We start from the raw sequence: 27,401 nt of genomic DNA on the forward strand, positions 1-27,401 counted from the left end.
GGAATGGGTGGAGGGGTGATGCCAGCTGGGAGGAAGGGAGAGTAAGAAGAGAAAAGAGCTGCTTTTTAGAGTGAGTAATTTATGTAATTAAAGTTATTAGTAAGGAAGAGCTCAGTTATTAAGAGGCAAATGAGTCAGCAGCAAGTGGAAGCCAGAGGCTCAGTGCCATGTGGTGTGTCTAGAATTCTGGTATATTTCAGGAAATCTTGATTCCCTGTAGGATGAACACCTTGGATCTGTTATCCTTAGAGTGGATGAAAATAACTTAGCTCACTTCAGTGGACCATATTCTTGACATTAGTGGGCTGCTAAGTAAGGGAGTCCCTGAGAGAGGTAATGAGTGGTGGAGCCAACTGGTGTTAAAGGAAACCCAAGGCTCATAGACATAAAGCTGCCCTTAACCCTTCTCTACTGTTATAGGTACATAAATTAAGACCTGGAAAGGACCTCGGAGATCATTTGGTCCAACCTTATCACTTTATAGATGAGGAAATGAGCCTGAGGCAAGTTAAGTGAAAGATCTGTTGCCCCAAAAGTCATTTGAATAAAAAGTGATAGTAATAAAAAGATCCAGGACTCTTTGACTGTCCTGATGTCCTTCTTGTACTGTAATGGTGACTGGGGTTATCAAAGTCTAAAAGGAAACCAGTTTTGATGGATTTACCAGTCTTGAAAAAGTGTCCAATGAGTAGTTTGTGCATCTATTGTATGATCCTGGCTAAGTTTGGAGATGCTCATCACCAACTTGGCCATGTAATGATGAACTCTTTCACTCTAGCAACTCTTTTAAGTTCATTGACTCAGTTTAGAGAATTTTTGCCCCCTTAGGATAAATATATATAGTACTCATCCTGGCCTTTAGAACCTTCCTACAATTTGGTTTTCGATGACCTTCATATTTTGTTTAATTTATGTTAATTAGCTAAACTCTTTCCCCCCTATGCTCTGGGTTCCAGTCAAATGGTTCATGACATTCCATTTCCAGTCTCTATCCAATTGCCCAAATTTTTTGGGGGGGAAGTTGGGAAGCTCAGTGCTTTGAGAGCCAGTCTAGAGAGAAGAGATCTTAGTTCAAGTCTGGCCTCAGACACTTTCTAGTTGTGTGACCCTGGGCAAGTCATAATCCCCATTGTCTAATAAATCCAAAACAAAAACAATTGTCCCAATTTTCATCCCTTGTGTAGAATTCTCTCTGTCCTTATTGAATTTGTACTTCCTTCAAAGTATAGCACCCTGCATAAGACCCTTATTTCAGTTATTAAAGCTCCCTTCCCCTTGAAGTTAGTTAGCTATATAGTCGATGGGGGACTATATCCATTCTCCTATTCCCTGCAGCATCGAGCAAAGTACCCATAACATAGTTGGCACTTAATTATGTGTTGAATAAAATTAAATTGCAATCTGGTTTCTGACACCATCACTTGACTGCAGCTGCTCTTTCTAAAGTTTCCAGAGAGCTCTTCATTGCTAAATCTAATGGCCTTTTCTTAGTCTTCATCTTTCTTGATCTTTGTGCTGCTTTTCTCACTCCCTTACTTACTTCTTTCCTTCCTTCCTCACTCCCTTCTTTCCTTCCTTCCTTCATTCCTTCCTTCCTTCCTTCCTTGCTCCCTCTCTCTCTTCATTATTTCTCCCTCACCCCTCCTCTGGTAGCTAGGCAGAATAGTGAAAAGAGTGCTGGGGTTGGATTCTGGAAGACTTGTGTTCAAATTTGACCTCACACACTTACCAGATGTGTGATCCTAGGCAAGTCTCTTAACCTCAGTTTCCTCAATCATAGAATAAGGATAATAATATAGATAATAATAGCACCTACCTTGCAGGTTGTTGTGAGGATTGAATAAAATTATTTTTTAATGCTCAGAACAGTACCTGGTACATAGTTATAATATAATAATTGTTAATTTTTGTCATATTATTTTATAATATATATGTATATAAATAATATAAATGTTATTATTATTTTATGTGAATCTATCTTGCTGTTTCTCTATCTTTCCTTTTCTCTCTCTGTCTGTTTGCCCCATATCATCACATCAGTTCCACTGGATCCTTTATGCAGTTGACCTTCTTTTCTCTCTGAATACCATCCCTTGGTGATTTCTCATTATTATCTCATTTCTTTCTATGGATTCAGTAGTTATCTTCATGCAGGTAGCTCCCAGATCTACATGTGCAGCTCTCCTCTCTGCTTCAAATCCCTGCTAGACATTTCCAACTCGATGTCTCCAAACTACCTCAAATTTAACATGTTCAAAATTAAACTGATTTTCTTATTCTCTAAGCCTAGCTGTCCTTCTGAATTCCTTTTATCAGTGGCCCCACCATCCTTCCAGACATCTGGGTCTCCAACCTTAGAGTCACCCATGACCCTTCCCTCTTCTTCGCTCCCATAGATGAAGTCACCAAATCTTCTATTTTCATGTCTCTCACATTCATCCCTTTATTTCTATTCAGCCAACCTCCATGTTCAGGCCATCATCACCTCTTTAATAGACTATTGTAATACCACCCTATTTGGTCTGGTATCAGGAAAAGCAATTCAGGAAAGGTTAATGGGGCAGGTAGGTGGCTCAACAAATAGAGAGCCAGGCTTGGAGATGGGAGATCCTGAGTACAAATCTGGCCTCAGATACATACTAGCAGTGTGACCCTGGGCAACCCCCATTGCCTAGCCCTAACCATTGTTCTGCCTTGGAATCAATACATAGTATTGACTCTAAGACAGAAAGTAAGAGTTTTTTAAAAAGAAGGTAACATTGTCTGGGACACAAGACACATGAAGAATAATGGGTAACAAGGTGGAAAAATAAATCTAAGAAATGTTGCAGAGAATTCTGAATGCTAAATAGAAGTCTCAGGCAATACCCACTGATTGCAGAGTATGTTATTCTAAGAACAATCATGGGAAACCACTCCAGTATTTCTGTCAAGAAAACCCCAAACGGGATCATGAAGAGTTGGACACAACTGAAAAGACTGAACAATCATCACTGCTTTGGAAGCTAGGTGGCAAAGTGGATAGAGAATTGGACTTGGAATTGGGAAGAACCAAGATGGGATCCCACCTTAGACCCCAGCAAACTACAGAAGCTCTCTGAGCTTTTCTTTATTTCCTCATGCTCTTGCCTCGTAGGGTTTTGGTGAGGATCAAATGAGATACCAAATGCTCTGCAAACCTTAAAGTGCACTGCAAACATTAGCTCTGGTTATTATGATTATTATTTGAAAAATGCTTTTCTCAGTACTGTTGAAGGCAGGAACCAAGTCATCTATAATGCTTTTTGACTAAGTCCTCACATAATTCAGGACATTCCATCTCCCATCTCTATGCCTTTGTATTGACTATCTCCCAATGCACTCCTTCCTCTTAGAAGCTCTAGTTTCATAATTTAGCGCAGGCGTCCTCTTCTCTATGATTATGAGTTACCAATATCTTCCCTCCCATTCCTTCCATTATCTTATATCTATTTTATATACTTAAAAATGTACATTTATCAAATGACCAAATGTCTGGTCCTTGAGGGCAGAGGCTGTTTCACCTTCATCTTTCTTCCTAAAAGCTAAGCTTTGTAGATGCTTACTGACTAATTGGTTGATTTATCAAGGGAATAATGGTCTGATTGCCCAGGGAGTCAGAAAATCTCTTACAGATTTCCTGGTCCATCAATGGTAGATCTAGGCTCTGCCATTGACTGTAAAGCTGGGGCTCAGTTTCTTCATCTCTAAAACGAGTGTAGTGGATTTTGTCCAAGATCCCTTCCAATTCCTATGTTCTGTGCTTATAATCACAGCCAAAGGTAGAATCAATGTATCCTCAGCTATTCTGAGCTAGGTCACAGAAGCAGGGAAAGAAAGGATGTTATTTATAGTAACTAGAATGAAGTACTCTGGGAAAAAATCTGTTCCAAACATTTGCAGATGTTCTAAGATCAGACTCTATTTTTACAAAGAAATGCACTGCATTTCTTCTATATAGTATACAGTAGCCTGTATAGTATACAGGCGGCTCAGACATTGTCCTTTCCAGTGGGAAAGGAGTTTGTAAACTGTTCCTCTCCTCCTCCCTCAATTACCTTGTATTTATGTGGTATATATTTTACACATATTTATATACATGCATTTTGTCTTCCCTGATAGGATGTGAGTTCCTTGAGAGCAGGGACTCTTTTATCTTTGTCTTTGTTGCCCCATTGCCTTTACGATACTCAGCAGTTATTGAATGAAAAAAAGAATCTCTGAACTGAGCTAAATGGTAATGTCATTCCCATATCAGATCAAGATAGAGGAAGAAGTAGAGAAATGAATCACCAGCCTTTCTGCATAGTTACAACCAAACCAAGAAAGGACAACTATAAAGAGAAATTCCATCCAAGATAACTCCAGAATATATAAAACTTTTTGGAGTTTGTATACCAACTCACCCACAGGAATGATAGGAGTATAAGAATGTTCTTTGCAGAAGTGAATGTGAGTCTAAATAATTGAAGTGTTACAAATTGCTCATGTTTGGGTGTTGCTAGCATAATTAAAATGACAACACTGACTAAGTCAATGTATTTATTTAGTTTGGAACCCATCACACTGCCAAAGAATTACTTTATAGAACTAGAGATAAAATAATGAAACTCATCTGGAAGAATAAAAGGTTAAGAAACGGGAAGGAAATGAACCCAGAAGTATAAGATCTCAAATTATACTACGAAGTAGCAATCATTAAAACTATTTAAAACTGATTTAAAAATAGAAAAGTCAATTAATAGGTCATATTGGGAACATAATCTCCAAAAATAAATATAGCATCATAGTTTTTTCTTTTGGGGGAAATATTTTCATTTTTACTTTTAAAGTTTATTTACTTAATTTAGAATAGTTTTCCATGGTTACATGATTCATGCTCTTTCCCTCCCCTCCTCCTACCCCCTCCCATAGCCAATGATCACTTGATCACTTCAATTGGGTTTTACATGTGTCGTTGAGTATCCTAGTTTTTGATAAATCTAAATATCCAATTTCTGGAATAAGAATCAGAAAGAAACTGTTGGAAAAACTAGAAAGGAGTCTGGAAGAAATTAGGTTTAGACCAATGTCTTACATGATATACCACAATTTCCAAATAGATACATGGCCTAGACATAAAAGATCACATCATAAACAAATTAGAAAAGAATGGAAATGTCTTTCACAACAATGAATAGAAGAAGACTTTTTGGGGGGCAGCTGGATGGCTCAGAGAATTGAGAGTCAGGTGTTCCTGACTTTCTGGCCTCATACACTTCCTAGCTGTGTGACCCTAGGTAAGCCACTTGACCCCCATTTACTAGCCCTTACTGCTCTTCTGCCGTGGAACCAATACATAGCATTGATTCTAAGATGGTAGGTAAGGGGTTAAAAAAATCAAAAGTGAAGTGTTTATTTGGAAAAAATCAATGGAGAAAATTTTTCTAATAAAGGTCTCATGTTCACGATATATAAGGAATTAATTCAAAGATTTTTTAAAAAGCTATTTTCCTATAGCTTAAGATGCTCAAGGAATAAGAACACATTTCTCAAAAGAAGAAAGCCATCAATAACTACATGTAAAAGTATTCCAAAATATGAATTACATGAGAAACATAAATTAAAACAGCTCTGAAATTTTATCTCATGTTTGTCAAATTGGAAAAGATGGCAAAGAAAGGGAAATGATAGTTGTAAGAAGGGATTTGGGAAGACAGGTACATTAATGCACTTCTGGTGGAATTGGAAATTGACAGACATTCTGGAAAGAAATTTGGAACCATGCCTCCAAAGTCACGAAACTGTACATATCCTCTGACACAGCAATACTCCACTAGGCACGTACCCCAAAGAAATAAAATCAAGAAGACAAGAACCCATACATGGGAAATATTCATGGAAGTACTTTGTTATAGTAAAAACTAGAAACTAAAGAGGTGATCATCAACTGGGGAATGATTGAACACATTCTAGTATATGGATGTGTGGAATAGTATTTCACCATAAGAAGTTGGACAAGAGATTAAGAGAAACCTGGAAAGCCTTTAATAAACTGATACAGAAGGGAGTGAGCAGAACCAAGAGAACAATTTATACAACTACAATATTATAAAGAAAAATGACTTCAAAAGACTTAAAAATCGATGCAATAACTGACCTTGGCTCCAGAGGACCAAGGATGAAGCATGCTTGTCACCTCTTGACAAAGAAGATGTGAGAAATAAAGTCATATTTTGGGGGAATTTCTTATATTTAGATTATTTTATTTGATTATACTATCTTCCAATATACTATGTTCCAAAATCCAGATAGGTTAGTGATAGAATAACAAAAAAAGAGAGGAAAAAAACATCAGCAAAGCATTTTTGAAAGTTCATAGAAGAAAACCATGAAAATCAGAGAGATACAGGAACAAATGGGAAAGCTTTTATTTAGTATATACTTAATTTAAAAAAAACAAACTATGATTTATCATAAAGTATTTTCTTCCATTTTAAATATATGGAAAGTTTGTGTTTATTGGTATTTGTCTAGTTCAGAATAAAATATATTTAAGAGATGTAGGGAATCTGAGATCCAGAGGGATTGAGTGATTTCCTACAGGTTCCAATAAATGGCGATTAGCAGAGGTATGGATCAAATGTGGATTCTTTGGCTTTGTTCAGATGCCTTTCTACTTTTTTTCCAAACTATTTTTTTCAATCTTTATTTTTCAAAGATGATTAAACATAGGGGAATGTAATCACATTATTGAAAGGATTGTCTCAAGGAAGAGGGATTAGGCTTGTTCTATTTGACCCCCAAGAGCAGAACTGGAAATGATGGGTGGGAATGAGAAAGAAGCAAATTTGGGCTTGGTGAGAAGACCTGGCAATATAGACTATCTGAGAGTATCTCCTTACCCCTTGCCTCTGACCAACCCTAAAACACTACTTACTAATAAGTCCAATGTCTTCTCCTCCTTGACATCCTTATGGTACCATGTGCCATTATGGAACATTTATTTTATTTTAAACCCTTACCTTTTATTTTAGAATCAATACTGTTTGTACTGGCTCCAAGGTAGCTAGACAACACTAGGGAGCTAAGTGACTTGTCTAGGGTCACCCAGCTAGGAAGTTTCTGAGGCCATATGTGACCCTAGGACTTCCCATCTCTAGGCCTGGCTCTCAATCCACTAAGCCATCTAGCTGCTTCCTGGAACCTATATTTTAGAAAGGCTGTTGACTAGCTGGATGGGTGTCTAGAAGAGGATGAGCTGAATGTTAAAGGGCCTAGAAATTGTGCCAATCAGTCAACATTTGTTAAGCTCCTACTATGTGTTAGGCACTGTGCTGAGAACTGAAAATATGAAAAGTGGGAAAACAAAGTCTCCCTCCTTAAGGAGTTTACAATCTAATGTCATAGTAGGAAAGATTAAAGGGATTAGAGACATTGAGCCTGGAAGAAAAGATTTAGGGGAGGCACATTATTTCCAACTCTTTGAAAAGATGTTATGTTTATGAGCGGTTAGATATATTTTGAGGGCAGAATTAGGAATGAGGAAAAGTTACAGGGAGTTAGATTTCAGTTCCACATATAGAAAATCTTCATTATGTCCAAAAGTAGATTGAAACATCTAAGAAGGCAGTTAGTTCCCCCTCAATTCAATTTCATTCTTATTTATTAATATCTTCTATGAGCCAGCATTGGGCTCAGTGTTAGAGTGCAAAGAAAAAGAATCTTTCAGCAGAGGGTCGCTGACCACTTTGTAGGGGTGTTCCAGTGAAGATGGTCTTCCAATGGACTACCAAGCTCCCATCTGAGAGTCTATCAGGTTCAAAGAAGGTTCAATGATGATCTCTTTTCTTTATTGGATTAGCCTCCTTAGACCACTGGAATGGGGAGATATCTAAATTTGGTTTATTTACGTTGTGATCTTAGGCAATTCACCAGAGATCCAAGTAGTATGGGGTCTGGCTCTATTTTGGAGGAAGCATAACTCCCTTCTCAGCTGTTTGTCCATACTAGTTGTGGTGCTGGGTAGCACCATTTTGGTAAGGAGGAAAGTGGATTTGCATTCTGAATTCTAGTGCTGGTTCTGTCTTTCAATATGGGGATATGACCTTGGAAGAGTCATTTCACTTTTAGGGGGTCTCAGTGTCCTATATAAAATTAAGGGTTTGGATCATGGTTTCTAAAGTCCCTTCTGGTACCTTAATCCAATGGGATTATTTATCCTTTTGGGACCTAAAATGTCCTTTTAACCTAAAATCTGCTGATCCTAAGATCCAGTGCTGTTCTTAGAGGTTAATCCTTCTCCAGTGCTTAGGATCAATTGATCAATCAATAAAGATTTATTAAGCACCACTTATGTGGTGCTAAGCAATGAGGATGAAAATGAGGTGAAATAGAGTCTCTGCCCCTAAGGAATTCACAATCTAAGGAGAGGCAGTATGGAGATGATGGGAAAGTAGGTAACTACTAATAAAGGCAATTTATGTTTCAGTTCAATATTAAAAAGTCCACAGAGCCTGTCCAGCCCAGAGCCCTCCTGAAGTTCCCAGACATCTATGGACCAAAGCCAGCAGTGACTGCCCCAGAAGTCATCAACTATGCTGATTATTCCTTGAAGACCACGGAGGAGGAGGAGTCTGTCCCTGCCAGCACACAGGCCCTAAATGACAGTCGCCTCAAAAGACAGGTCACAGAGGAGCTCTTCATCCTTCCTCAGAACGGTAGGCTCCCTTCCTCCCAATTCCTCCTCCTCCTCCACCACCATAGCATCAATTTTGTTGGTCATTGGCTTTGCCAAATAACTTGCCTCTGAGGCATTGATGCCACCAGGAATGATGGAGTCAAAAACTTTCCTGACTGGGATGGAACAATGGGATTTTCCAATGGAAAAGCATTATGGTCCAAGTTTCAGGGTCCCAGATTAAAGTAAGTGGCCGTTGAGATCCCAGGCATAATTGGCTAGTAAAACTGCCCATCCTTCTGTTTCCGTGCTTTGCTGGGAAATTGGAAATCTCAATCTCACTCAAGTCGGCTCTAGAGGGGTTGAGCCTAATGCTAAGAACTATGAGGGACGTAAGGAGAGCAACAGTGTTTAAACACAGGGAGAAGCTTATTGTCTCTGGTCTCTTTCCCAAGTAATTTCCTCTAATCAGGTAACTCATGTATCCAGCTGCTCTTATCCTCTGCAGAGATGGGGTCCAAATGCCCAACGTCCTGCTCCTCTAGGAGAGGGACAGTGAGGAAGGAAAATGGGTTGTTGGGAGGATCTTGGAGGAAAGGATCGTGAGGAACAATGGAAAGGACATTGATTCTGGAGGCAGAATCTCAATGCTAGAGTTTATGAGTTGCCTGTGAATTAGGCACTGTGCTAAGTGATGATGATGCAAAGAAAGGTAAGAAGCAGACCCATCCCTCAAGGAGCTCACACTCTAATGGAGGCAACAATATGCTAAGAAACCAGCTACGCACAGGGCGTCCCAAAAGTCTTAGTGTGATTTTAAGTCTTAATACTTTAATAAGCTTTAAGTGATTTAATAGGCTTTAAGGTTTAATAGCTTAAAGCCACACTTAGACTTTTGGAACAGTCTGGACATTTGGTAAATTGGAGCCAATCATCAGAGGGAGGGGACTATTATTCAAGTCACTTTACCTTTTCAACTCTCAACATGCTTCATCTGTAAAATGAAGGGACTGGAGGAGAGACTCTGAGACTCCTGCCAGCTCCAGGGATATGATCCTATGGAGGGAGGAAGTCCTGGATTGGGTGCCTGCCCCATGAACCCTGAGCATCTTAGTCTTGGTCTCTCCAGCTATGAAATGAGGGTGATATCCTGAAGCCTACCTACTGAATACAGGTATAATAAGGATTAAATAAAATGGAGGGAGAGGATTCTGTTTTAGAGACTCCAAGATTCTTGAAATGTAATCTATTATTCACTTATGTTTCCATAGTTTGCAAGGAAAAACCCTCTGCTTATTCTCCAGGGAAACCTGCCTAGATTATAGGGTTTAATTCTGGAATGGAATTATAGCAATCACTACTCTAACCCAACCATTTAATATGGGGTAGCTAGGTAGCAGGCCTGGAATCAGGAAGATTTGTCTTCCTGAGTTCAAATCTGGCCATAGGTACTTATTGGCTGTGTGACCCTGGGCAAGTCACTTCAACCTGCTTACCTCAGTTTCCTCATCTCTCAAATAATCTAGAGAAGGAAATGGCAAATCATGCCAGTATTTTTTAATATACCCTTACTTTCTATCTTAGAATCAATACTGAATATCAGTTTCAAGGCAGAAGAGTGGCAAGGATTAAGCAATTAAGATGAAGTGACTTGCCCAGGGTCACACAGCTAGGATATGTCTACATTCTGATTTGAACCCAGGACCTCCCATCTCCAGATCTGGTTCTCTAGCTATATAAACTACACAGGTGCCCCTACTCCAGTGTCTTTGCCAAGAAAACCCCAAATGAGATCATGTAGAGCTGGACACAACAGAACTGGAACTGAGAAGGAAAGTGACTCCCCTGAAGTTGCATAAAACAGAGTCTGTCTCCAACATCCACTGCTCCTGGATATATTCCATCTTTGGGGCTGCTTTAGGAACTCTGGGAGTTCTCCTTTCATCTTGTTTCTGTGCCTCCAGTTTTGAATTCTGTCTCAGAGTTATTTAGTGTTTTTAAATAGGAGGTGTGTCTGTGTCTGCCCACATTCCCCACCAATCCCCCAGCAGGGAAAGGCTGCCAAGAGAGAGCCATTGATTCTGAAGTTGGAACTGTCTGCAAGCTGGAAGCTTGAGAACGTGGTGCTCTCCAAGGTGTTTGATTGTCTCCAGAGCACTGTGCTGTTCAGATGATGATGACCCCTTTAGAGAGTCTAGGAACATCCGAGTCCTCATGCTCTTGGCCTTATACAGAATGAAAAAGAACACAGAAGATAAAATGACAGGGCTAAAAGGGCTCTTTGAATGTGCAACAAAGAACCCCAGAGCTGGAAGGGACCATGGATCGGTGTAACATAGACCATTAGAGCTAGGAACATGGAATGTTGAATATCCTAGCAGGAGAGGTCCTTTGATCTAGAACCTAGAATGACAGAGCTGGAAAGGGACTTTCTAGAATGTAGGATCTGAGCTAGGACAATATATAGCATTAAAAATAGTTTACCATCTAAGATCTTAGAATTGATACTAAATTTTGGTTCCCAGGCAAAAAAAAAAGTGGTAAGGGTTAGACAATTAGGGTTAAGTGACTTGCCCAGGGTCACACAGCTAGAAAGTATCTGAGGCCATATTTGAACCAAGGACCTCCTGTCTCCAGGTCTGACTCTCTATCCACTGAGCAACCCAGTTGTCCCAGCCATATAGACCATTTAACTGGCTACACCTTTGGGAATTTTTGAGACCATCTGGTCCAATTCTTTAATTTTACAGTCAAGAAAACAAGTCTAGAGAGGGAAAGTAACTTGCTCAAAGATACACAGCTGATGAGTGACATTCACCTGACCAATTAATTAGTCACTGAGTATTTACAAAGTGCCTACTCTTTGTCAGGGGCTAAACTTGGCAGTGGATGTGGGCACATCTCTGAATTAGATGTTGTTCACTTATTTTCAGTTGTGTCTAACTGGGTTTTCTTGGCAAAGACCCTGAACTGGTTCCCCATTTCCTTCTTCTGCTCATTTTTCCAAATGAGGAAATTGAGGCAAACAGGGTTAAGTGATTTGTCCAGGGTCACATAGCTAATAAGTGCTGGAGGTTGGATTTGAACTCAAGTTTTCCTGACTCCAGACCTTATGCTTTATCCACTCTCCTACCTAGCTTCCCCACCTCTATATTGTGGAATTTTTTTGGCTGGTTTTGCTAGCAAAGCATTAAGTAGGAGCATAGGGGAAAGATGGAGAGGGGAAGAGATGGGATCCCTAGGGGACTGAAGATGACTCCTGTATGCCTCTTCCTCACAGGTGTGGTAGAAGATGTCTGTGTGATTGAGACCTGGAACCCGGAGAAAGCTGCCAGCTGGAACCAGGCCCCCAAACTCCACTACTCCCTGGGCTATGACCAGCAGAAAGCCCAGCTGTCTGTGACTCTCCTGGAAGGTAAAAGTCTCATCCTTCCTTCTGCTTCCATCCTAATCCTTCACCAGAAGTTTCTTTACATTTCAAGGCAGTGAAAGAAGGGGAGAAGCACTGACGGAGAACATATTTCATAAAGAGACTCTTGAGATTATTCAATTTACTTCATCTTCTTTTTCCAAATCTCTCAAAAAACTTTTATCTGGCCAGAAGTAACCATGAAAATTCCCCCATGGCTCTGATTTGTGATTGCAGCTATTTTTGTTAGCGATAGGATAGGCATTCCAGAGGGCACAATGGAAGGGAAGGTCCTTGCCTACATTTCCCAATATATCTCTTCCCTTCTACTTCTCAGGTAGCCACCCCTTATAAAGGAAAAAGTTAGCAGACCTAATGAACCATTGCATCCATCCAAGCTGTCATTGCCTACATGTTCCATACCCATCATCCTCTACTTCAGCAAAGAAGAGATGGAGGTGCATTCTTCTATCTGCTTTGGGACTAATGCCCTCTTTTTACAGATGAAGAAATAAATGCTCAGGGAAGTTAATGAACTTATTATCCAGGGTTACAAGCCCAGTAAATAGTAGAGCTGGGCTTCAAACTAGCCTTCTGGTTTCTTTTTTTTCCTTTTTTTTTTAAATCCTTACCTTCCGCCTTGGAGTCAATACTGTGTATTGGCTCCAAGGCAGAAGAGTGGTAAGGGCTAGGCAATAGGGGTCAAGTGACTTGCCCAGGGTCACACAGCTGGGAAGTGGCTGAGGCCAGATTTGAACCTAGGACCTCCCATCTCTAGGCCTGGTTCTCAATCCACTGAGCTACCCAGCTGCCCCCCTAGCCTTCTGGTTTCTTAACAGGAAGGATATCTCTACAATATCCCAGATAAATGGTCATTTAGCTTCTGTTTGAAAACATTTAGTGACAAGGACCTCACTGCCTCCCAAGATAGCTCATTTTACCTTTTGACAGCTCCAAGTATTTGTAAAGTTTTTCTTTGTACTTAACTGAAATCCCCCTCTTTGCAGATACTACCCACTAAGATGCTGTGAGGTAGTGCTGGAGAGAGTACTAGGCTTTCACTTAGAAGATGCATTAGAATTCCGCCTCAGCTACTTACTACCTGTGAGACCTTGGTAAATAAAGTCAGCTAGACTGGGTCTCATTTTCCTCCTTAAAATGAGGGTTGGTTTGATGGCTTCTAAGATCTCTTCCAGGTCTAAAATCTTTGATTTATCCTGTGAATTTCTTTCTGGCCAGAAATAACCATGAAATTTCTCCCATGGCTCTGATTTGTGATTGCAGCTATTTTTGTTAGCGATAGGATAGGCATTCCAGAGGGCACGATGGAAGGGAAGGTCAGAGCAGGATAAAGACTTGGGAAGGGAAAGGCTGAGGTGGATGGGAATTTGGGACCAGAGGATGATGGCAAGTAGAGGGAGTTTTTACCTAGGCAGTCTGCAAATCCAAATCATAGAATAAGAAAGAAACAAAAACGATCCTTGGGACAGGTGATTTTCATCCTAACTTTGTCCACTTTGGCTCAGTTGAACTTACCCGAATTGCCCCAATGTCTAGTGGCTGCTCTGCTCCTGACCTTTCTTCTGTCTCCAAGGCTATGATTCTGTGGTTGATCGCCTACCTGGAGAAGTATTTAGGTCTAAATCATTAGGAGCTTGCAAGCAATAGAAGGCTATTACAGTGTTCTTGGCTCAGGGCAGTAGAGCTTGTGTGGGATGATTAGGGGGTGTTGGCAGTTATCAGATAAGCTTCTGCTTCTGTGTTCCCAAATACAGTGGAAGGTGCCAACTTTCTAAAGGAACAGGGTGTCCCCTGGTCTCCTTCCCTCCACCTTAGACAAACAAAGCTGAATATACACCCACCACGATGGGCTGCTTTGGTTCTAGAACCTCAGGCTTGAAATTGGGAGGAGAGGGGGCTCTAGATTTTTTTTTATCTTTCTAGATCAACATTTGAGAGCAACCTGTTAGAATGGAAACTTTGGGAGAGATCCAAGTTCAAATCCCAACTCTGGTTCTTGTTAGGCATGTGAAATTGGAGAAATAAATTGATCTCTCAGAGCCTTTTATTCACTCCCAGAATAGGAATAATAACACCCATATTTCCAATATCACCAAGCTCTTAGTAAGACTCCATGTTGTAAAGCTTGAAGTGATATAGAACTGTTTAATTTTATCCAGAGCGCCTCCTTCTCCTATTCTTGATTTTCCCCCTTTTCTTTAAAAAAGCTCCTTTGATTTATTTTTGGTTGTTACATCACATTCATTTTTTAAGTCCTTGCCTTCTGTCTTAGAACCAATGTTACGTATCCGTTCCAAGGTAGAAGAGTGGCATAGCCTAGTCCATCTTAGAATCAGTATTGATTCTAAGGAAGAAGACTGGTAAGGGTTTGGCAATTGGGGTTGAGTTCCTTATGCATTTATTAAGTACCTGTTAGGTTCTGGGCACTGTGCCAAGTATTACAGACCCAAATAAAAAGGCAAAAAAACCAGTCCCCATCTTCTAGGATCTCACAATCTCATGAGGACACCTCACAGGGTCATAAGAATGATAAAGTATTCAGCACAATGCCTGGCACATAGTGAGAGCTTAATAAATACTTCTTCCCTTCCTTGACCCCCCAGGGCCAAACTTAGTCTTAATTACATAGCCACCTCTTCTTAATTAATTATAATTACATAGACACCTCTTAATTAGTTGATCCTCTTAGTGATTAGATTGCAGTGAGCACATTGAGGGAAGAGATTGTTTTTGTGTTTCTTTGTGTCTCCAAATGCCTTCAGTCAGTGCCTGGCACATAGTAGGTACAAATACTTGTTGATATGAACATTATCCTGAACAGTCAATTGGGACACACTTGAATGGCCCACCCTTGAACAATGAGTAGAACCTTTCAGAGCACTTCAATTTGGATTGTCTCTCATGTTCTGAAAGCACAAATCTGACCACACTACCATCCAGTTCAAGAACACTCACTGGCTCCCTACTGCTCCTGGGATAAAATAGAAACTCCTTGGCTTGGCATTTGAATCCTTCACCATCTGGCTCTTGTCCTTTCCAAGATCATTGTAAAGTCACTCCCCTTAGTGCATTCTATGTTCCTGCCAATCTGCAGGGCTCCAAAATGAATGTACCATCTTCCTTTGCCTGGCTTGTGGCTCATGCTTGGAAGGCACTCCCGACTCACCATTGTCATCATTTAGCATCCTCAGCTCCCTTCAAGGATCAGCTCCTGTGTCACCTCTTATGGGAAGCCTTTCTTGGTTCCCTTAATTATGGATGGTCCTTCCTTCCTCCTGCTTCTCCTCCTCCAGTTATGATGTATATATTTACTTGTTTGTGTGTTTTCTCCTCCACCACCTCTTCTAGGAGTATGCCAGTTCCTGATAGGCAAGGACTATTTCACTTCCCCCCTCCCCTGTCTCCAGCACCCAGCTGTTATCAAATAAAATAAGAATATTCATAAGTTACTAGTAAGTGCTCATTAGATTGGTTGGAATGGATTGAATTGGATTAGAATGGATGGGTTGAGTTGGATTGGAGTGGACTCAATGAGAATAGATTAGAATGGGTTAGATTAGCTTGGAATGGATCATACTGGATGGCATAGGATTGGGTTGCATTAGCTCAATAGAATTATTTATAACAATTATAATGTACTTCATTTCCACTTTATAGGTAAGTTGATCTCCTTGGGGTCACACAGTTAGACCGTGGCTGCCCAGGTCATCTGATTCTCAGAGCCCCAGTTTTCCACTTATTCGTGTTATTTTGCTTCCTTTTCTTTTTCAAGTACCCATGAACCCTTCCCAAGTCAAAAATGTGATTTGGGGAGCCTGAGCAACCAGGTGAGACAGGGATGTGTTGGAGTAGCTTATTTCTTGTGGAATTTTCAGAGTGAGCATTAAGACACCTCAGAAATGGACAAATGCTACAGAATTGACTTATGGGTTTGTTGATTGTCTAGACTTACGAAAGTCTTGGAGAAAATCTTTAAGATTCAGATTACAGGCAGCTGGGTGGTTCTGTGGATAGAGAACCAGATTGGAGAAGGGAAATATAGGGTTCAAATCTGACCTCATGTACATCCTAGCTGTGTGACCCTGGACAAGTCACTTAACCCCATTGCCTAGCCCTTACCACTCTTCTTCCTTAGAACCAATACACAGTAAGGTAAGGTTTTTTTTTTTTTTTTAATGCAGATTAAACTTAAAAATGGGCACATTAAAAAGAATTATAGATCTGGTTGTTAAACATTTACCAGCGTTCTCCTTGGTTTTCACCATATTTAAATATGCTTTTCAGCATATTTAGGGATGCAGTTATGATGGTAGGGGCACTTGGCCAGGAAATATGATGTCATTCTAGGGACATGTAGCTACATTTCTCTCTCAACTGATTCAGTGTTGAAGCCTGGAAACTGTCATTTTGCCAGAATAGGGGGATCAGGAGGCAACATTTTTCTGCCAGCCTGGAAGTGATCAGTCCTGGGCAGTCCCTTCCCTGAGGGCTATGAGTCAGGGCAGACTATAGCCAAGTGTCCCTATTTCCAACCCCAAGACTATTCTGGCTCTCTTCCTCCTGAGTATCACTTTTCCTCACCTTAGGCCTCAGTTTCCTCCCCTGCAAAATTGGAGGATAAATGGAACATTCCCACTATTACTCAAGCTGGGAATGAGTAATGGGAAAGAATGCACCAGTGTGTATTCTCTGAGAGCCTCCCGTGCCAGGTTCTGGATAAACACAAATTAAAAATCATTAAGAATGTCAGTGATCAGAATACAAAATCCTGTTAATGAGTTAGCATCCAAATGATTCCAATTACAAATAGTTTTGTTGTAAATATTTTAAATACAGAATAATCTAATTATCATACTTATGAAATAGAAGAAACAACAAGCAATTTGGCCCCGTTGCTTTGGTAGCACTAACAATAAAATCTTCTGGCTGGGAAATCTCTGGAGAAACAGGTCACAGAGACACAGGTAAGGGATCATAGGATTGAGAGGTGAAAGGGAAATAGAACCTAGAATTTCAGAGCTGGGAGGAACCTCAGAACTTAGAATGCCAGAGCTCAGAGGGACGTTAGAATACAGAATGTCAGAGCTAAAAGGGACCTCTAGACATAGAATGTAGAATGTTCAATCTGAAAGGAACTTTAGGATAGAGAATGTGAGAGCTGGAAGAGGTTATGGATTATAGAACACAAATTGTTAGATCTAAGAAGGACTTTGGAATATAGAACAATATTAGGTTGAAAAGGGACATAACATACAGAATTTAGAATGTTAGAGCTGGAAGAAATCAAACATAGAATGTTAAAATTTGAAGAAACCATTGAACATGAAATCAGAATGTTAGATGAGAGCCTAGAACATGGAATGTCAGTTCTAGAAGACACTAACAGCCATGTGATCCAACAGCTTCATTTTTACAAATTAAGAGACTGACACTCAGAAAAGGGAAATGACTTGCTGAAGGTCATATGTGTAGTAGCAGGAAGGAAAGGAGGAAGGAAGGAAAGAAATGGAGGGAGGGAGGAAATGAGGAAGACAAGAAACATTTACTTACTAAAAGGGGCTAAGTGCTTTACAAATATTATTTAATTTGATCCTCATAAGTGTATGAGGAAGGTGCTGCTATAAACCTCATTTTACAGTTGTGGAAAATGAGGAAAATTGAAGTTAAATCACACAGCTAGTATATGAGACTGGATTTGAATTCAGGTCTTCCCTGCTTTAGCTCAGTGCTCTATCCATGGTGCTACTTAATAGTAAATAGAAAAGAGAAAACTCAAATCCAGACTTCCCAAATTTCAGTGCATTATTTTTTTCCATTATATGGATATCATTGCTAGTCCCTAAAAATAACTCCTATTTCTACAGGCAGCTAGGTGGCACAGTGGGTAGAGTTCCAGGCTTGGAATCACAAAGACCTAAATTCAGATCTGGCTTCAGATGTTTATATGCTGTGTGACCTTGGGCTAGTCCCTCAATCCTGTTTGCCTCCATTTCCTCAAAAGCAGTTGAAGGAAATGGTAAATTACTCCAGTATCATTGCCAAAAAAGCCCAAATAGGGTCTTAAAGAGTCAGATGCCACTAAAAGTGACTGAATGTCATCATCCTCATTTCTCCTTTTAAGTAGGGCTTTTAAGGTTAACAGATCTTTTTCTCATAACCTCACCTCAGGATGATGTAGCTTGTACAAATATTCTCACTAGCATTTTTTAATCAAGAGAACTGAGGTTTCCAGCATTGAGGGGTTAAATAGCCAGTGAGGGATGGAGCCAAGACTCAGGTCTGTTGACTCCCACTCTGGGACTTTGATCCTAGTCCCCAAGACCATACTGTATTATCCTCAATGGGTTTTTCTGGACCTCTTTTGTAAAAAGACATTTCTATGTGTAAAAGGGATCAGTAATTCTTTATATTATTATTTATTTCTATTCTTATTTATTTCTATTTTAGTATTTATAATTATTATTTGTATTATTATTTACTTATATTTTAGTATTTATAATTATTTATCTGTATTATTATTTTAAATTATTATTTATATTTTAGTATTTATATTTATTTTTGTATTCTTATTTACATTCTTATTATTTATAATTTGTATTTATTTGTATTCTTATTCACAATTATTTTTATTATTTATACTTATTATTTATAATATTAATTTATTATTCATTATTTATGTTTATTATTATTTATATTCTTAACATATTTTAGTCAAACCATTAAAATGTAATTCTTACATATGGAAGGTGTTTCCTCCAAGGGGATGTGATTTAGACATGACTCGGGAAAGCCGGGATTTAGTCCTGGATTTGCTTTTGATTTTGCTGTGTGACTTTTGGCAAGTCATTCCCCATCTCTGTGCCCCAGGATACTCATCTATAAGAATAAAAAGGAGCGGATTAAATGATCCTTGCAGCCCCACTCTGCTCTAACAGCCTCTGAATCCATTGTATTTCTGTGTTGACATGAACCTCTTCCATCAAATGTGAATTTCCATTGCTTCCGTTGGACTCTAATATAGAATGCTGGGCTAAGTTTGGAGTCAGGACCAGTTTCAACCTCAACTCTGCGAATTATTATCTAGATGATTGTGGACAAGTTCTGTTAAGCCTTGGTTTCCTCCTTGTCAAATGGGAGAATTGGAAGGGGTTCTCTGCCCTTTTGAAGCCCTATATATGAAGCTGTTTCTTCCAAAACCTTCTCAGGCTTTCACATGCTTTTCCCAGCAGTGCTGGAGGGGTCATGAGGTGGGGAGGTAGTAGGTACATACCCTGTGTTTTATAAAGAACTTTGTACAGTCTTTGGGAAATCAAATATGAGGTGCCTCAACTGATCCATCTGGAATCCGGAGTTGGGGAAAATGGATGTTGAGTATTTGAAGAACAACTGAGCATTCTCCAGCTTCTGTTGACAATTCCCATCTTCGCTAATGAATTTCCTTTGGGGGAAATATGACCTAAAAACTGGGTAGCTTGTCCAAGTTGTTATAAGTGCCCCTCCTTGAGAAAAAAAATGGGAAAATGCCCTAAGTCCCTTCCCATCCTGATGTCCTGGGATCAGCAGTGCTGGGCTCAGTAGTTCTCTCCTTAGCCCTCTCTTAGATCCCGTATTTTGATGGTTGACTCTCTTCCCTCTGCCTGTCCTGCAGCTGTGACAGGGGACCATGATGTAGGCTGTGACTGCTACATCCAAGGAAGTATGGCCAGCCGGTCGGGCACTGTAGAAGCACAGACAGCCCTTAAGAAGAGGTTGCCACACACCTCTTGGGAGGAGGCGCTGGTTTTCCCTCTGCCTGAGGAAGAGCGGCCAGCGGCCACCCTGACCCTGACCTTGAGGACCTGTGACAGGTTCTCCCGCCATAGTGTGGTGGGAGAGCTCCAGTTGCCCCTGGATGGTGTCTCGCTACCCCTGGGGATGGCCCAGTGGGGGGAATTGAAGACCTCAGCCAAGGTAGGTCCATCCCTTACTGCTTCACTGGCCCCCTTCCACTAGGTAAAAAAGATGTTCTGGATAGAATGGAAGAGGAGGAAAAGCCCCTGACATAATCTGGGTCAGAGGATCATCTCAGGTATTTACTAGCTCTGTGACTCTAGGCAAGTCCCTTTACTTGTTCTAACCTTTATTTTAAAAAAACTGAGCCTTTCTCCTTCTCCCTTTCTCTAAACTCCAAATTCTCCTTTTCCCTTTCTCCCTTCCTTCCTCTCTCCCTGAGATGGCAAGTAATCTGATAGAGATCTTATATGTGCAATAATGTAAAACATTGTCCCATATTAGTCATTTTTTGCAAGAGAACTCAAACAAAAAATGAAGAAAGAAAGTAAATATTATATGTTGTATTGTATTAAGATTCCATCAGTTCTTTCTCTGGAGGTGGATGACATTTTTCATCATGAGCCCTTGAGGATTATTTTGGCTCATGCATGCTAAGAATTTGCTCCTCCCCTCCTCCCCCCAGATTCAGTGTTCTTGGGTAACTAAGTGGATTGAGAGCCAGACCTGGAGGAGGGGGGGTCCAAGGTTTCAATCTGGCCTCAGACATTTCTTAGTTGTGTGACCCTGGGTAAGTCACTTAACCCTCATTGCCTAGCCCTTACCACTCTTCTGCCTTGAAACCAATACATAGTATTGAATCTAAGACAGAAGATGAGAGTTAAAAAAAGAAAATAAAAATGCTCAGTGTCCCCAACTGACAAATGGGAATAATACCTGGCTGCCTTTCCCATAAGGTAGTTGTGAGATATCAAATGAGATATTTTATAAATCTTTGAGCACTATAGAAATATGTGTTGTTATTATTTGGCGTACAAGAAGATAGAATCATCATCACGATGAAACAGATAAATAAACATCACAGAATCCTGGATTTGGAGCAGGAAGGGACCTGGAAGTTTCTCTTCATCAGAGCTGCAACAGACTTTTTCTTCTCAGGCAAGTATCCCACTCACCCCCACTCCACCATCTCACGCTCTACTTAGAACATCAAAGTCACTTGCCTCTAACTGCCATCTTCCCACTCTTCTTCATCTGGCAACTCTGCCTGCACATTTTGTATCTCCCATGATATTCGCTTCTATGCCTGCCTTTGATGAAGAGATGGCCATTCTCTATTCTAAAACCAACACCTCTACATGTACTCTTGGTCCCATTCAACCCTCTCTTCTCCATCAGATTACCCTGATATCAACTCTTCTCTTAATCTTAAAATTTCTAATAATCTTAATATCTCTAATCTTAAATCTCCATCAGCTAGTCCATTCTTGCTACTCTCTTCCTTTAAAAATCTTCACTGGGGGGGGCAGCTGGGTAGCTCAGTGGACTGAGAGTCAGGCCTAGAGATGGAAGGTCCTAGGTTCAAATCTGGCCTCAGCCACTTCCCAGCTGTGTGACCCTGGGCAAGTCACTTGACCCCCATTGCCTAGCCCTTACCACTCTTCTGCCTTGGAACCAATACCCAGTATTGACTTCAAGACGGAAGGTGAGGGTTTAAAAAAAAATCTTCACTGGAATCCTACATCCCCACAAGTCCTCCAATCCTTTATTTCTCAAACTCCTTGGAAAAGTTGTCTTCACTTTCTTCTTCCTTCTTCTTTTTTGTGGTTTGGTTTCCACTCATCAGTCAGTTGAAGACTGCTCTCTCCAAGGTTACTGGTGATCTCTTAATTTCCTGCCTCTTCTCAACCCTCCTCCTCCTCTTCAGATCTTTCCACAGTATATAACACTGTTGATTGCTCTCTCCTCCTGGACATTCTCTATGCCCCAGATTTACCTGTCCCTACTTTTTTCCAGTTCTCTCTACTTATCTGCCTGCTCCTTCTCGTTACCTTTATCAGTCATATCATAGCTGTTCTGAGCCCCCCAAATCTTTGTCTTTCTACTCTCCCACTTAGTGATGTCATCAAGTCCCATGGATTAATTATTATCCCTTTTCTGATGACTCCAGATTTATATATCCAGAGTTACGTGTGTGTACCCTCAGCTCCGATACTGTATCCCTATTCACCTATATGACATTTCAAATTGGATGCCCCATAGGCATCTCAAACATCTCAAAATATCCAAAGCAGAATTTGTAATTTGCCCCCAAACTCACCCTTCTTCTAAACGTCCTTATTTCTGTCAAGGGCACCATCATCCTTCCAGTCACCCGGATGCTCGGTTGCAGGGTCATCCTCAACTCCTACTAAAATCACTTCACATGTCCATGTTTTTGTTTTTCGGTCCCAACTTTTTGTGACCCCTTTTGGGGTTTTCTTGGCAAAGTTACCAGAATGGTTTATAATTTCCTTCTTCAATTCATTGTATATTTGGGGAAACCAAGACAAACAGGGTAAAGTGACTTGACCAGGGTCACACGGCTAGTAAATGTCTGAGACCAGATCTGAACTTGAAGATGAGTGAGTTCAGACTCCCTCTCTATCCACTGTGTCGCCTTGCCAACCACTTGCCAAATATTGTCTCCTCCTTCCCATCTATATGTCTCTTGAACATTCCTTTCTCTCTGCTGATACAGTCACCACTTCATTTCTGTCTCTCATCACCTTGTACCTGGACAATTACAATAACTTCCTCTTTAAATTTCCTTACTTCAAATCCTTCCACTCTTCAAGTCATCCTCTAAAGAGCTATCAGAGTAGGTTTCTGAAAGGACCATGTCACTTCCCAACTCAAAACTCCAGTAGCTATCTAGTACCTCCAGGATCAAATAGAAACTCTTCTGTCTGACCTTTAAAACTCTCTACAAGTCGGTGTTCTACTTGTCCAGTCATCTTGTCTTCTCTCCCTCTACTCTACACACACCATGGTCTAGTCAAATGGGGCTCTCTGTTATTCCATATACATCATTTTCCATTTCCCATCTCCATGCCTTTGTACTGCTTTTCTCCTATGCCATCGCCATTCTTCTTCCTCATCTCCATCTCTTGGAGTCCTTGGTTTTCTTCCATTCCCAGATCACTATCTTCTTAATGAAATTTTCCCTACTCCCCACTCCCTCCTCTTCCTAGGTGTTGCTAGTGCCCTCTCTCCCTACATTTCCCAATATTTCTATTGCGGATGGTCTGTATAGACTCAGATACCAAATCCCTTTTCTTACTGTTACACTATGAACTCTGTGAGAGTAGAAATGATGGCATTCTCTGCTTCTGTATCTCTAGTGCCTAGAAGATTGCCTAGAACTTAGGGGACTCTAAATGAATGCTTAGTGATGGATTAATTGCTCTGGTTTAATCACCCTCATTTTACAGAAAAGGAAACTGAGACCTTAACTATAGAAGTTAAGTGAATTTCCTGAGGTAAGACCCTAGTTCAAATCTAACCTTAGACATTTACTAATTCTTTGACTCTAGGCAAGTCCCCTCGCTTCAGTTGGCCTCAGTTTCCTCTTTTATAAAATGATAGAGTTGGACTATGACCTTTGAGGTCCTTTCCAAACCTTGAGCCATGATGCTAGAATCTCATGAAATGGAAACATCTTCAAAGTCTAGAACCAGTGGTCCCCCTTTTGTTACTTAACAATAACTTACACTGACATGATGCTTTTAAGATTGGCAAGAGGCTTTCCTCACAATGACCCTCTGAAGTGGATAATAAAAGAATTAATGTCATCTTGTTACAGATGGGGAATGCCTACTAAAGTCTTCCTCTGAGGACACAGCATGTCATGGAGGTGACCCTGGGTTCTTCAAGGCTATGTTAGCTGACCACAAGCCCTGGCAGGTCTTACCGGAGAGGTTCTAATATGCCTGAATGCAGGGAAGACCTAGACAAAACACAATCACAGATTGTAGCCTCATAGATCCTTGAAGTATCAAGGTAGAGATGAGTAAAATGGAGTCTTGGAGAGGCTAAACAACTTGCTCAGCACCACACATCTAGTTTTGCAAAAGCTCTAAGATTAATTTTGTTGTTACTGCTATTATCACTTTTGCCCCCAGTATTTTAATGCTTCTGGGCAGCTCTGATTCAGGGCTGTCTGAATACATTCCTTAGCCTTTTCTAGACAAATTCCTAAGAGATCATAAATTCAGGATTATAGCTTTTAGAGCTATAATGACACCTCTATTACATATGAGGAAACTGAGTCTCAGTTAAGTGTTAAGTGGCTTGGTCATGGTCACACAGGCAGAAGGCATCAGAATAAAGATTTGAACTCAGGTCCCCTGACTCCAAATCCTGTGTCCTCCAGGTCTGACAGTCTGTGTTCTAAGGTACCTTCCAGCTCTGGAATTCTATGTACTAATGTTCCTTTCATCTCTAACATTCTAAGTTCCACATCAAGTTCTTTTCACTTCTAACTTTCTACATTCAAATCTTTCCAAGGAGCAGTCATTTTTACCTACCACATTTATTTTTATGGCAGATGCCTCCCCCAAGTAGATGGCTGAACTTCAGGAGAGAGCTGGGCACTTACACATCCCACCTTGCCCATTCTTTGTACTTTTATAATTCCCTTTTTCCCTTTTAACTATGAAAAATTGATCTGGAGAAAGTACATCATATTTGGAGGAAGCTGAGACCACACAATAAATCCAGATCGGTAGGCTGGAATATAATAAACATTTGCACTTGGATTTTCTGGGCAATCATTGACTGAAAGCCTGGGATGGAGGACTCACATTTTTGCTCATTAAATTAATAAACAAGTCATCTCAGGAGATGGCAGTGCTCCTTGGCTGTGCATTTTGGGGTTTCCCCAGTTGCCTCTAAGGCTAATATCTGGCAAACTTGGGGAGAGGAATTGGCAGAACTACTGGGGAAATCTAATGCAAATTTCACCAAAGACAAGAAGTTTGGCGTGGGGAAAAGTGAAAATATGATGGGAAAGAGAAACACTGAGCGACCTGGGCACAGATCTCAGCTAAATTCATTCCCTGTGAATATTCTTCATATGCTACCTGATCTAGTCCTTCCCTCTCCCCATCTCGTGTTGGGGAGGGAAGCTCAAAGTCCACCATTAGGGTATTTTTGAAGATCCTTTGGTTTCCGAATTTCTGTTTCATATTCTAAAGTTGGGGGGATCTTTTCCAGCACTGCCAAGAAGAAACTTTAGATATAACCCAGGAGCATAGAAATCATCCTCATTGGGCCTCACTATCCTCATGTAGAAAATAAAGGTGGCAAAAGCAACATGCTACAGTGGAAAGAAAGAAGCTGGCTTTAGCTTCAGAGGATCTGGATTCAAATCTTGACTCTGATGTTCTCTAGCTGTGAGACCTTAGGCAAGTTCCTTGATTTTCCTGGGCCTCAGTTTCCTCATCTGTCAAGTGAGGGGGTTGAATTAGAGACTTTCTGAAGTCTCCTCCAGTTCTAAATCTCTGATTAAGTGGTCTATAAATGTCCTATTTCTGACTTTCTCAGTTTCCTATTCTAAAGTTCCTTCTAGTCTTAGGGACTTTCCTCAAGTTCTGCCTTTTAATGTGCTAAGGATCCTCCCTACCCTGCCTTCTCCATTCTTGGTCCTTTATCTCTCCAAAATCCTGTGTTCTATGATTTTTCTTTCCTCAAATAGCTTAACAAAGGTAACATGCTTTTGAAGTCTTAAGATTACTATGCAAATATCATTTGTTATAATTATTATTCACTATACATATATCCATGTATCTATAACATGGTAGCCAGAAAAGCTAATAAAATAATATTTAAGAGAGGGATGGCTCCCTGAAATAGGGAGGCAGAGTCCCACTATACTCTGCTTTCATCAGACTTCATCTGGACTATCACATTAGTTCTAGGCACCACCATTTTAGAATGAGACTCCTAGTAGAAATGCAGATGAAAACATGTTTATTGGGTATGTTTGAGGGTTTGGGTTTTATGGGATTGTTCACTTACAAGAATGAATAATATGGGGGGGGGGCAGGTAGATGGCTCAGTGGGTTGAGAGCCAGGTCTAGAAACTAGGTTCAAATCTGGCTTCAGATGCTTTCTAGCTGGGTGACGCTGGGTAAGTCACTTAAGCCCCCATTGCCTAGTTCTTACTACTCTTCTGCCTTAGAACGAATACACAGTAAAGATTTTAAAATAAATTTTTTAAAAAAATGAATAATGCTGATATTTAAAACAAAAAAGAGTGATGCTCCTGGGGGCAGCATAGGTGATCAGTAGATACAGAACCAGGCTTAGAGATGGGAGGTCCTGGGTGACTTCTTAGCTGTGTGACCCTGGGCAAGTCACTTAACCCAATTGCCTAACCCTTGCTATTCTTCTACCTTGGAACCAATACTTAGTACTGATTCTAAGACAGAAGGTCTTAGGGTTTCTCAAAAAAAAAAAAAAAAGAATGAAGCTCCTCCCATTAGATTGTGAGCTCCTTGAGGGTGAAACCTGTCTTTTGCCTCTTTTTTCTATCCTTAGTGCTTAGCCTGGGCATGTAGTAGGTACTTAATAAATATTGACTGACTAATTGATTGATTGAAATCAATAGTGTGGAATGTCTCAAAGAGGCTAACCTTCAGTTAGTGTAATATAAGGCTCAGTTGAAGGAAGCAGATGGGTTTAACTTGGACAAGAGAAGAGTCAGGAGGCATTATAGCTGTCTTCAAGGATCTGAAAGGCAACTGTGTGGAAGAAAGACTAGACTTGCTCTGTTTGGCCTTGTAAGTCAGAACCAGGAGCCTTGGGGTGGAGGCTGAAAAGAGGCATATTTATTTAGCTTTGAAGTCAGGGAAAACTTGCTACCAATTAGAGCTGGCTCAAAAAGGAATAGAGTGCCTCCAGGGGAGGTGGGCTCTCTCCCTCTTTAGAGGTCTCCAAGTTAGCTTTTTTATTGGGATTCCTTTTGTATATGGGTTAGACTAGATGGGTGCTGAGGCTCCATCCAAGTATCAAGCCTTGGGAGCCTGTGATTTTGTCACACACACATTTAAATGTCACATATACACACCCACATCTATCTGTATTTGTAAGGTTTCTAGTATGAGCACTCACCAAGAAGGCAGAGTGGAGCCTGGGCTAAGACTGGGGGTGTTTCCAGCAGAATAAAATCACTCATCAGGGAGACCAGCTTAAAAAGGTACTATGAAATAGTGGCAAATCTGTAAGTTGTTGCATCTTGGATAAATGACTTATCTGGACAGGAAGGGGTTAATAGCAGGACTAGCCATGCCCTAGTTCTAAGGAAGATGCTCAGCAAGAAAGGGAAGAAAAAAAAGTGGTTTACGTCACTAGGGACCCTGGAGAGCGACAGGCTGCCCAAATACACAGCTTGAATCATTCATTGAGAACTGGGAGCAAAGGAGAGGGGGAGTGGAGAAAAGAGGAAATGACCTGGGAAGAATAAGAAGGGAGAGGAGTTAT

General features: G+C 40.5%; 1 protein-coding gene across 1 annotated transcript in view; it reads left to right on the forward strand.

The window, feature by feature from the left end:
- Positions 1–27,401, forward strand: part of SYT13 (synaptotagmin 13) — a 54,041-nt gene that overhangs the window by 13,376 nt on the left and 13,264 nt on the right. Inside the window, exons 2-4 of the mRNA XM_056801896.1 lie at positions 8,489–8,717; positions 11,958–12,092; positions 19,756–20,057. Coding sequence (XP_056657874.1) covers positions 8,489–8,717; positions 11,958–12,092; positions 19,756–20,057 — 666 coding nt within the window. The remainder of the gene's footprint in view (positions 1–8,488; positions 8,718–11,957; positions 12,093–19,755; positions 20,058–27,401) is intronic.

The sequence above is a fragment of the Monodelphis domestica genome, chromosome 6 (assembly GCF_027887165.1).
Source record: "Monodelphis domestica isolate mMonDom1 chromosome 6, mMonDom1.pri, whole genome shotgun sequence".
NCBI lineage: Eukaryota > Metazoa > Chordata > Mammalia > Didelphimorphia > Didelphidae > Monodelphis > Monodelphis domestica.